The sequence below is a fragment of the Peromyscus californicus genome, unplaced genomic scaffold (genome assembly GCF_007827085.1).
Source record: "Peromyscus californicus insignis strain IS unplaced genomic scaffold, ASM782708v3 Scaffold_20__1_contigs__length_68692818, whole genome shotgun sequence".
In the NCBI taxonomy this organism is placed as follows: Eukaryota; Metazoa; Chordata; class Mammalia; order Rodentia; family Cricetidae; genus Peromyscus; species Peromyscus californicus.
Genome location: NW_026294503.1, coordinates 29,435,802 through 29,447,033, shown reverse-complemented (window position 1 = coordinate 29,447,033; position 11,232 = coordinate 29,435,802). Strand labels below are relative to the sequence as shown.

The 11,232-nt window shown below is 38.6% G+C and overlaps 1 protein-coding gene across 1 annotated transcript; it reads right to left on the bottom strand.

Moving 5' to 3' along the window:
• Positions 1 to 8,050: 8,050 nt before the first annotated feature.
• LOC128116236 (60S ribosomal protein L21-like) lies at positions 8,051 to 8,587 on the bottom strand. The gene has a single exon (XM_052747414.1). The coding sequence runs from the start codon at positions 8,546 to 8,548 to the stop codon at positions 8,066 to 8,068; it is 483 nt and encodes a 160-aa protein (XP_052603374.1). The 5' UTR covers positions 8,549 to 8,587; the 3' UTR covers positions 8,051 to 8,065.
• Positions 8,588 to 11,232: the final 2,645 nt, after the last annotated feature.

Here is an 11,232-nt window from a genome sequence, read left to right as displayed (position 1 = left end):
GCTTGAGGCAGAGGAAAAAACCCTTGACTGATGAGTCTATAATCATCAGACATAATATAAATCCTAAAACTACTGTGTGACCTTGATCAAGTCATTGCTCTTCTGTAATCTTTATCTTTAAAATGATAGTGTCCATGTTTCTTGTTCAACTCCCTGTCCAAGTTGAGTGCAAACAGAAGACTTAAGTTTTAAGTTCAGTTATCTTGCTCCAATTCTGCACATGCATGATACACATAGACACAGACACAGACACAGACACAGACACAGACACACACACACACACACACACACACACACACACACACACACAGTGGGGAGAGAGAGAGAGAGAGAGAGAGAGAGAGAGAGAGAGAGAGAGAGAGAGAGAGAGAGAGATCACATAAGACATTCTTAGATGGTGTTCAAAATACATTGCTTAGGATTTATGGGGGGATATGATTGACGTTAGGAAAACTGTTTCAGTATCAGTGAATTTGTTGACTGATACACTTACTGTTCAACATATATCTCTAAATACCTTCCTAGTACCCACAGAAGGCTTACTATGTACAATTTAAAGCAAGATTATTAGGTCATATGCATACTAACATGTGATATTTGTTATAGTAGCATCTGCTTTAGCAGAAATCTTTTGGGACTAGAACTAATTCTTCCCTTAAAAGAATCAGCAAGGTGGTGTGTACCTGGGTTCTGGTGAGAAATGCTCACATGTTGCATGTCAAGCTAGTAGCTGAAGCTCTGCTGCCCAGAAACTCTCACTAGTTGTGGAGAAGTGTTCTTATAGAAAGGAACACTTGGTTTTGTCATGATGAATTGTAAGGTATTAGACAAATCAAATTTATACCTGTAACCACAATAAAATCACTACTCTTCAGTTGCAGAAAGCCTGAAGGACTCAGAAATTTCTGAATCCTTTGGGAGAGAAAAGCAGCTTGGACAAGGTGATGGAAATGTACACTATTGAATGACTTTCAAAGCCAATAATTAAGGGAGAAATTTCATTTGTTTGTTGTTACCTCAAGAAGCATGAAGGAAAATGGATCTCTAAATCCTCCTCAAACTATTTGTGTTCCATTTTTATATAACGCATCTATTTCCTCCTACATTGGTGAAGCCATGGTGGTTTTTTCACTCAATGCTTTTTCCCAGATGTGTCCATCTCAAAAGCATGGATGGCAACATGTCCATAGTCTGTGTACATACAAAGTTTATACAAATTTTAGCAAAGCTCCTCTGTGAATAGTAGTGATAATAGGTCTTTACTGGAAGGACAAGTGATGTTGGAAGACTATTTTTCAAGGACAGGATATATCAGTATATATTTAAGTACTAATGGGAAAGCTCCCAGAGAAAGAGATTTGTTGTAAACAGAAAGCTGGTTGTTGACAGTGTAAAAGCTCCCAGTGAGAAGGAAAGGAATAAGATCCAGAACATCAGGATGGGGAATGGTCTTGGATGAGAGGAACTCATCTGTTAATGTGGGGTAGAGTTGAATGGAGCTTACAAAGCTTTTGTAGATTCATATAAAGGAAGCTGAGAGTGTTCTTACAGCTTTTGCTATTCCCCTATCCCATGATAATGGTGAAATGGGGGAAAAGGATAGGGAGTGAGGTTTTAAAGAGAATAGTGGAGTTTTGAAATCATTCTGAAAAATATGAGACAATTGAAGAAAGTATTAGCCAGAGGAAGGTATAGGTATTTTCAAGGTTGAATTGATGTCAGTAATTACTAATTTTGAGTTGTGAATTTTTCTCTGTTCACTGTGCTTGGTACTATGACCTTCATGGCCCATTCTCAAGCCTCTTGACACTGACTGTGAGATTATGTCAGTCATCTCTTGTGTTTGTAGTATTATTCAATCAATCCTTTATTGGAAGCATATTCATAGGGGGTTCACTCTAGCTGTGCTGAACTTATGATTGAAAGTCGTACATTAACTTAGGTTGATGTGTTCTTGGGTTTGTGTAACTCCATGTCTTTTATCTCCTTTCAGGCTTGGAGTGGTGAAATAATTTCAAATGTTGCTAATACTACTTGATCCTTTGTGGGTTTCCCAAATGAACTTCTCAATGATATGTAAAAATTACCTCTATTAAAAATTTTCTAAGTTACTCATTTTGGCATTGGTGATATTTTTCTTAAAGATCTGAAGATCTTTTCTTAAATATCTTATCAACCCCATGTGCCTTTCTTTCTCGAAACGTTCACCTTTACACTTATAATGGAGAAACAAGATTAAAGTTTTTTTTCTAGTTAAGAAAACTAGACATGGAGTAGAATTGGTTCATCCAAAATTTATTTAAATGGCAACACATATGTATTGTGTAGAGACTGAGTGGGAGAAACAGTATGTAATTTGGGGAACTGTGGTCAGTTTATATCAAATTTCAATACCAAAAATTTAATAAGAAGTTGCAGCAAAAGTCAGAGATGTGATCGTAGAGTAGTGTGTGAGCTCATATTCGAAGGGTGGTCGGTGATAGCCTTGAGCTTGTCATCAGTCAATTGGCAACACAGGACATAGCTTGAGATGGAAGGCCAGCAATTTGAGAAGCCAAGTTTCCTAGTAATTCACTCATGCTGTCACTGAAGCTAGCAATGGTGAGAACTGGAGTTGGCATTTGAGTGAAAATATTGTTATGAATGAAATTGTTTGCCAATGAGATGCAATAATTAGGAGTTCAACAGAAGGCATAAACTAGTAGGGAAAAGTAGTCAAAGCAAATATCTCCAGCCTTAAAAGGGCAAGAATTTTAGATAAGCACCAAGGGGATATAAATAGTTAATTACCTGCTTCACAACTGTGCAAAAAGAAAAATTGGCCATGGGACAACTGCAAAGTAATGCCCTTAGAGAGAAGTCAGGTTTCTGTCATGGCAGGAAGGTCATAGAAGATGTTCTGATTGTGTTGCTGCGTTTCCAGTGTCCAGAATGGAAGCACACGAGAGGAATAACAACCACACTCAGCATTTCAGCCAGAAACTGATCTGAGGAGCAAGATGGGTTTATCAGTGTGTGCGGGTTGCTGTGGAAGGTGAGCACTGGGCTTAGTGGGGAAGGGTCTGGGAACCTGGGGTAAGATCATTCTTCCAGTTTATGTTGCTGTACTTCCAGGAATAAATGCACTCAGCTCATCAACCTTGGGGGTGAAGTTCTCATGCATTGGTTCCTTTATTCAGTAGATTTACTTGGTGAATGTATTAAGCAAGTGACAAAAGGCACCACATTTGTGAGTATGAGTTATAAGAAGTTTGCCTTTGATTCAACTAAAGCATATCTAATAAATGTCTGCAACTTGATCCCCACTAGATTTCTTTTTTTCACTGTACAAATTGAAGCTTGTTCTCATTTTAGGTTTCAATGTCTACTATTCCTTTTATCTGGAATATTCTTCCTTCCAAGACTGTGTATGGTTTGTTCCTTCCCTGAAGTTGACATTTCTGCTTAAATTCTTTGGTAGAGGATATTTCTTTACCAGCTCATGAAAACCATCTTCTTCTATTCTCTTTTCTTACAGTTATTTATTTCTCTTTTCTTTTTGTTATATCTTTACGAATTTATCTGCTTATCATATGGATACATATCACAATGTAGGTTTGTGGGGCAAAGACTCTATACTGCTTATTTTTCTCCTATAATGCCAGGGAGTGTCTTATTGTTTAGCAGATAATCCATTAAGTGTTTGTTGATTGACTAAAAAGAATTAATGAGTCACTAAATCACTGCTGTTTTATAAAGTGATACTGAGTTACCTCTTCTGTAGGTATTCAAGCCTTTATCTGGTTGTCTGAGAAATTTTTCAAAATGACTTTTGCATTGAGTGAGAGATTTGAAGAACGTCCTCTTTCATTTTCAGTCTAAATTTTTCTGATATTTCTTTTCTCCATTTATTTAGGTTATTTCTTAGACAAATAATTGCATGAATTGGAAGAAATGCTTAGGAAATTGCCTACAGTTTTCACTAAAACTTGCACACCAAATTCAAGAACATATAACAATTATAAACTAAGACCAAGTTGGTTTCATTCCAGACCTATAAGGTTGGTCCTATACATTTAAATTAATAGATGCAACACAGCACATAAATAGATTCAAGGATAGAAATAACAACATGATAATAACAAATGTAGCAAAGGTATTTCACAAGGTTCAAGTCTTTTCATGACAAATGCCCTGAGGGAATTTCAAATAGAAAGAACACACATGAATTAATTACTTTTCTGGTTTCTGTGATCAAATATCTAAGAAAAAGCAACTTAAGGGAGTAAATTTGTTTTCATATCATAGTTTGGGTGAATGTAGTCCATGTGGGAGAGAAGGCATGGCAGCAGGAACTTGAGACAGCAGATCATATTGTATCCACACTTAGAAAATAGATTAGATGAATGGGCATTCTTAGCTCATTTTCTCCTGTTCATTCAGTCTGAGAGCTAAGCCCACGCTATGCTGTCATTCATGTGCAGAGTGAGTCTCCCATCTAAGCTAACCTAATTAGAAATTTCCTTACAGATCTGTCAATAGGTTTGTCTCCATGGTCACTTTACATCCTATCAAATTGACAACCAATATTAGTTACGACATGCCACCCTTTTTCAACTTGACACCCAAGCAAATTATTTTCAAGTCATAAATTTCTACTTCTTGTTCTTATTTGTTCATTGCCATCTCAAAATACTGAATGTATTAAACTCAACTTCTAAGGTCCTCACATGCTTTATAAATTCCAAAACTGTTTAAAAGTCCAAGCTCTCCTTTAAGTCTCAAAGCAACCTCTTAATTAGGAGCCCCTGTATATAAAAAGCAAATCACATACTTCCAATATACTGAGTAAACATTCCCATTCCCAAAAGCAAAAACAGAGCCATAGAAAAAAGGATGAGACCAAAGAAAGATTGAAACCTAGCCTGACAAATACAAAATCTTGTAGTTCCATCTTGGACATCTGGGACTCCTGACAGAATCATCTGGGCTCAAAGGCCTTGGGTAGCCACGCACAGCATGCATAGCATCTCCTAGGACAGCTCCGCTCCTTACACGAAGCTTCCCCCAGCAGATGCTCCACGATTCTGAAATCTACCAAATCTTGGAATCTCCATCGAAACTTAGGTTTCCCCTGTGTAACTCATGCAATGACCCTTCAGGGCTTCCTTGTAGGAAATTTAACACTTCCTCACATTGCTTGGCTTCAACAGCCACCTGGAACCTTGTCACACACCTCCAGGACCACCCCACTCTTCCATCTTTTGTGACTATAAAACTGGTCCACGGAAAGGAAATAGTAAAAATATCCCCATTTTCAGACAGTAATCTTTTCTTCATGAGCCCAGAAAAGCAGGGAAAGTATAGTCTCATCAGACTGATTCATCATAGATATCATGACCTACTGTGGACACTTAGCAGTATCCAGTGTGATAAATGAAGATATTTTATAAGTGGTGGTGCAGTGAGGATTCCCTGTTTTACTGCTCTGGAAAAAACTTGGATCTTCACCTCTGCCATCAAGTTAGACATCCAAGTGACGTTATCAGCTGCCATAGGACTGCTGGTACCTATGTGAGCTGGTCAACACCATGTGGAATGGAGGTGAGCTATCTCAAGTGAATCCTGTGAAATCTGACAAACCACCAAGCCATAGCAAAATCCAAAACCAACCAACCAACCAACCAACCAACCAACCAACCAACCAACCAATCAACCAACCAAACAACCAAAACCAACAGCAACAACAACAACAACAACAACAACAAATAACCCACTCAAACAATAACAAAGACAATGGCAATGGCAATTAAGCCATTAATTTTTGTTTTATAGTTCAAAAGGGACCCAAAGCAGAAAAAAGAGCCCCAGCAAAGGCTGGGCCTATTAATACTGAAAGCAAGCAGTTTGCTTGGCATCTGTCTTGTCAATGTCTAATAAAAAATAAACCATACTGTATGAAGAGTATTATTTTAATGACAATCCAAAGCTACTAGGTAGAACAAATTAAAATGCTTGAATATAAACTACAAGATGATAGGATGCTGGTAATTTTGAAGTCATATTGTTTATAAGCCCACATTACTAATGTTAACCAAAAGCAGGATGCTGAATTAAATGAAGACATACTTGTAGCAAAGGTAATGATGTAAGGTAATGTAGTCATGCATTTATCACTTTTTAAAGTATCAGAACTAGGACTAACCAGTAATCATCTGTACAGGTCATCTGAGCTATTTTCTTTCTCTGTGCTATCAACTGCACACAATATCACAGTGGGAAGAGAGTCTCTTTACTCCACTTTACCTTTTGATGGCTGGATAAAGAAACAGACAAATAGATCTACCTGGTTATAACTCTGACTTCCTCTTGTCCTTAAAAAACCTTATTTTAATCACTTTAAAAAAGGAGATTAACATGTATTATGAGAGATTTTTTGAAGAGTAATGTTTATAAGAGAGAGTAACAAGTTAAAGTTATTATACAGGATACAGCCTGTATCCTGACACTCAGACTAGTGAGGACTGTTCACATCAGTTTCATACCTATTCACACCCGTCTCACACCAGGTTTCTAATCATCCCTCTTCCATTGACTCTCTGTCTCTGTTTCCTGAAGTGTTTAATGAAGGCAATCGTTTACTTATCTTGCATGGTGGTTGGTTGATAGAACAAACGGAATAATAGATACACATTATTATAAAATATATACTGGTCTTCATTGCCAGTTAACACTGTTCTTAACAACATCATTCTTAGATATGGTGATACTTGTTTTTGTCTAGGAACCTGTATTGATGAATGTCAATACAAAATATTTAAGCTTTATGGATCATTGTAAATAACATATTGAAAACTGTCCTTATACAGATACAGAAAGGGAAGCTAAAAATTAATTCACCTAAGATCACTCTGTGGATGTATGCTAAGCTGTGTCTAGATGCAGAGGTCATGAATTACTCTATTTATTATAGTATGTATCACCACAGGAAGCTTAGATTTTGAAATACACTCAGAAAAATAAGGTTTCTGTTCATGATTGGTTGGCAGTGAAAATGACATGTACCATAATTGTTACATGCCCTCTTTGAAACTAGAACACAGGCCACCAGGCTTAGAAAAGGCCACATGTCAACAACTTCCTACTTTCCCTTATTCCAAGATAAAAATCTTTCACATTATATATCACCCCGGAAAGGCCATCTGTCTACAATTGCTTAGCTGGGGAAAGAGGTTTTCAGGTTAGATGTATTACTCTGAGTCCATTTGAACTTTATTTCCCTCTCTTCTCTGGAGATCTGGGACTCAGTGCTATTTCTGCTGTAATTCATGATCCCAAGAAAGTTTTTGGGGAAAAAATCTTAACAAGTAATAACCAAGAGGCAGAGCCTTTAAGTGTGTGTGGGATTTTGATGTTGATCATCATGGAAAGTCAAAATAGAATACCAGATCGTCTTCACTAGTGAGGAAGATGCAGGGGGCTTCTGTATCCTTGAATGGATGTTTCCATGGGCATCCAAGCAGTTATGCTCTGAAAGCTTCTGCTTTGCCATCCCATAATAAAATGTACTCCTCCAAGTTCCTTGTGAGCCACCCACTCCCTTTTGTTATTATCACTTGTGTATGTGTGTGACCTGTGTTGGGGTGTATGTGCATGCCACGGCATATATAAAAATTAGAAGACGATATTGACATTTGAGTCCTCACCTTCCATATTGTTTGAGACAAGGTCTCTCCTCCCTGAATAAGTGAAGCTAGGGTTAAGCTATAGGGTTTGTAAGTAAAGAATGGCTAATCCCTAGAGCTTGTAGGCCAGCCAATACAGTGAACTGGTAAGCTCTAACTATATTGACTGCCACAAATAAGGAGGTGGATAGTGACTGAGGAAGATACCTGATGTTGAACTCCGGCTCTGCACATATCTGCACATTCACCCAACACACATGTACACATGTATCACACACACACACACACACACACACACACACACACACACACACACACTAAAGTTATTCTTTTTTTTTTTTTTTTTTTTTTTTTTTAAGAAAAGCCCTTTACAGTCCAGGTCTTTTATTTCTTTTTGTACATTAGGCCATGAATTCGTATGGAATGGGCTCCAGCAGCTCAGGCTCCTTCCCGTTAGTCCTCACAAAGTGTGTTTCTCTGGGTGGGGCGGGCTGGCACTTCAGCTGCACCCAGGTGCCCTTCTCCTTGGCTTCCTTTTTCTTCTGGTCGTTCTCCTTCACCCGCTTCAGGAAGCTGTCTCGGCTCTTAGAGTGCTTGATGTGCTCAATCCGCACGTAAATTCTCTTGGCAAGGATCTTGCCCTTAACTTGCTTGTTTACAATGATGCCCACGGCATGCTGGGTGACATTGTAGACTCTTCCGGTTTTGCCATGGTAACACTTATGAGGCATTCCTTTTTGAACAGTGCCCATTCCCTTGATGTCTACAATATCACCTTTCTTGTAGATTCGCATGTAAGTAGCCAAAGGAACAACTCCATGTTTCCTAAAAGGCCTGGAGAACATATAGCGGGTCCCCTTCCTCTTTCCCTTTGTGTTCGTCATTTTGTCGAGTTACTGGAAGATGGCTGCCGCGGCCAAAAGGTAAAGTTATTCTTAATACTTAAACATAATAGTCCTCTTTTACACTATCACTTAAAGGCAACTCTTGTTACATCTGGATCAATAATTTTGCAGTTTATAGTTATAGTTCCTAAAAATTTTCAGTATTTAAGTTTGTTCCTGGAATCACAAAGATCTTGGCATAGGTCCACATAGTTTAAAAAGTACTTCTTCACACCTCATAATTTTAAATATTTTACTATCACATAGAATAGATTGAAAATTTAATATTGATTAATAGACACAAGTATATATATAAATGCTGTGTACCATATACAGTGTGGCATGCTTAGTGTAAAATAGTATAGTAGATGAAGGATGGGTACCTATTTTATTCTCTTGAATTTGTAATGGGGTGTTTGGTAATGTTACTAAAACTCTTCTTTAGCAATGTTTAGAAAATTTCATAAAATTTTGTTGAATAAATATTAGAAATTTTCTCAATTGTTTTGAATACTTTATTTACAACATTCAGTATTATAAATCGCTATTTAGAGGGTATTTTGGAGTAAGCACAGTCTTTTCTATAGTTTATCTTTGCACTACGTAAGCATTAAAATTGCAATAAGTGGGCCGAAGGTCACTTGCATTTTAAAGCTTATGCTGTCTAATGTGCTAGACATCTTACAAAGCCACGTGATCCTAAGTAAGTTATATAAGATCCTCAGTCCTTAGGTAATTTTTTCTTCATGTTAAAGTCAGCTTTGAAAACCGCAGCTGGATCACAAAGCTACAAAGAGATTAAATTGTGAGAACATATGCAGAACATTTACAGTAGCTCGTAAGACATAGTTAGCACCCAGTAAATGCCATTTTATGAGTTCTTTGCTCTGAATAGTAGTGTGTCTTTTAGACTACCTTTAAGTCACTCTAATTAGGCAAAGCAACCTTATTTTTATTTTGACTTGTATCCCTCTGAATACAAAAGGGTGAGTGCACTTTTCATTTTGGGGTAAGAACTTTTACAAAATGTTTGTGAATTTGAATTTTTTTTTTTTGGTTTTTCAAGACAGGGTTTCTCTGTGTAGCTTTGGAGCCTGTCCTGGAACTCACTGTGTGGACCAGGCTGGCCTCAAACTCCCAGAGATCCTCCTGCCTCTGCCTCCCTAGTGCTGGGTTTAAAGACGTGCACCACCACCACCCGGCTGTGAATTTGAAATTTATGTTTATTTAGCTACCAAGGCTTTATGGCTTTACTTGATTTATCCTAAGCTACTTTTTATATATGAATCTATGGAGACTTTGTTAGCTATAGTAATTCACAACTAGAAGGAAATGAAATTATTGCAATAAGTTCCAATTTCCAAAGGCTGAAGTTTCAAGGCATTGATGACCTCCTCACTTTGGTTAGTGAGTTTCTTCCCTCAGTCATTTCCTCTTCTTACTTCTGCTGCATCATTCATCAGCCTTGCTCCTCAGCTTCTGTAGGGGAATAAATAAAGGGAATTTTCTTATGACATCGTGGTTTGAATGTACAAAATTTCTCTGGATGTCCTTTTTTTTATAAAGGAATATTTATTCATTTTACATACCAACCACAGATTCTCCTCCTTCCTTCTCCCGCCCCTCCAGTATCCACCCCCAAGTTCACTCCCCATTCCCTCTTCCAACAAGGTATGGCCTCCCATGGGCAGTCAGCAGAACCTGGTACATTTAGTTGAGACAGGCCCAAGCCTCCCTCCCTGCATCAAGGCTGTCCAAGTTGTCCCACCATAGGTAGCGGACTCCAAATAACCAGCTCATGCACCAGGGATGGATCCTGATCCCACTGCCAGGAGCCCCCGTAAGCAGACCAAGCTACACAGCTCGCTAGCTTATGCAGAGAGCCTAGTCCAGTCCCATGGAGGCTCCACAGCTGTAGTCTAAAGTTCATGAGTTTCCACTAGTTTGGTTTGTTTGTCTCTGTAGGTTTCCCCATCATGATTTGAATGGCTTTCTTTTACATAGCCTCCTAGTGTAACATTTGCAGAAGTCTGTCCTAACCAGGAAGTTGGGATTTTCTCTGTCACTTGTGGAAATTCATATCCACTGTGCCTTACATTCTCACCCCTGCCTTCTCCAGGAAGGGGATTTGGGGTGTTACCATCAGCGATGGGAAAAGAACTATGCTCAAATCGCAAGTCTAGAATAGACTCTGGCTCAGGTTTAAAGATGGGACTTTGGAGTTGACTTGTCTGTCATGCTCTAAAGTCTCTGGTCTCAAGGGCTACATTCAGAAACTGGGCTCAGTTCCTTTACTGCCCATTTTACAATGCTGTTGTGACGAATCTGCAGCTTTGTGTAAACCTACGATTTATCTATGAAACCAAGACACAAACGCTCCAAAGAAAATCCAGGGCAATTTCTTTGTGCCAGAGTCACACATGAGCAGAGAGCGTGATCTTTCTCCGCTGTCAAGCTGGTCAGAGGGGTAGGAGGCCAGTGATGCAATTGTCCTGGTCACTCCTTGTGATGGGGGGGAAGAACAGTGAACTGTGACAATAGATGGGAAATGGGAAGTCAGTGGGGCCTGACCTCTCGAGAATGGGCCCAGGGAGGAAATGGAGTATCCGCTGTGGTGCTGACTCGCAAAGTCTTAATAGAGCCATATTCTAGGAAAGACCATTAGAAGAGGAAGTTCAACCCAG

Excerpts from the sequence above, each read along its gene's own strand:
- LOC128116236 (XM_052747414.1), bottom strand. The coding sequence starts at position 8,548 with ATGACGAACACAAAGGGAAAGAGGAAGGGGACCCGCTATATGTTCTCC.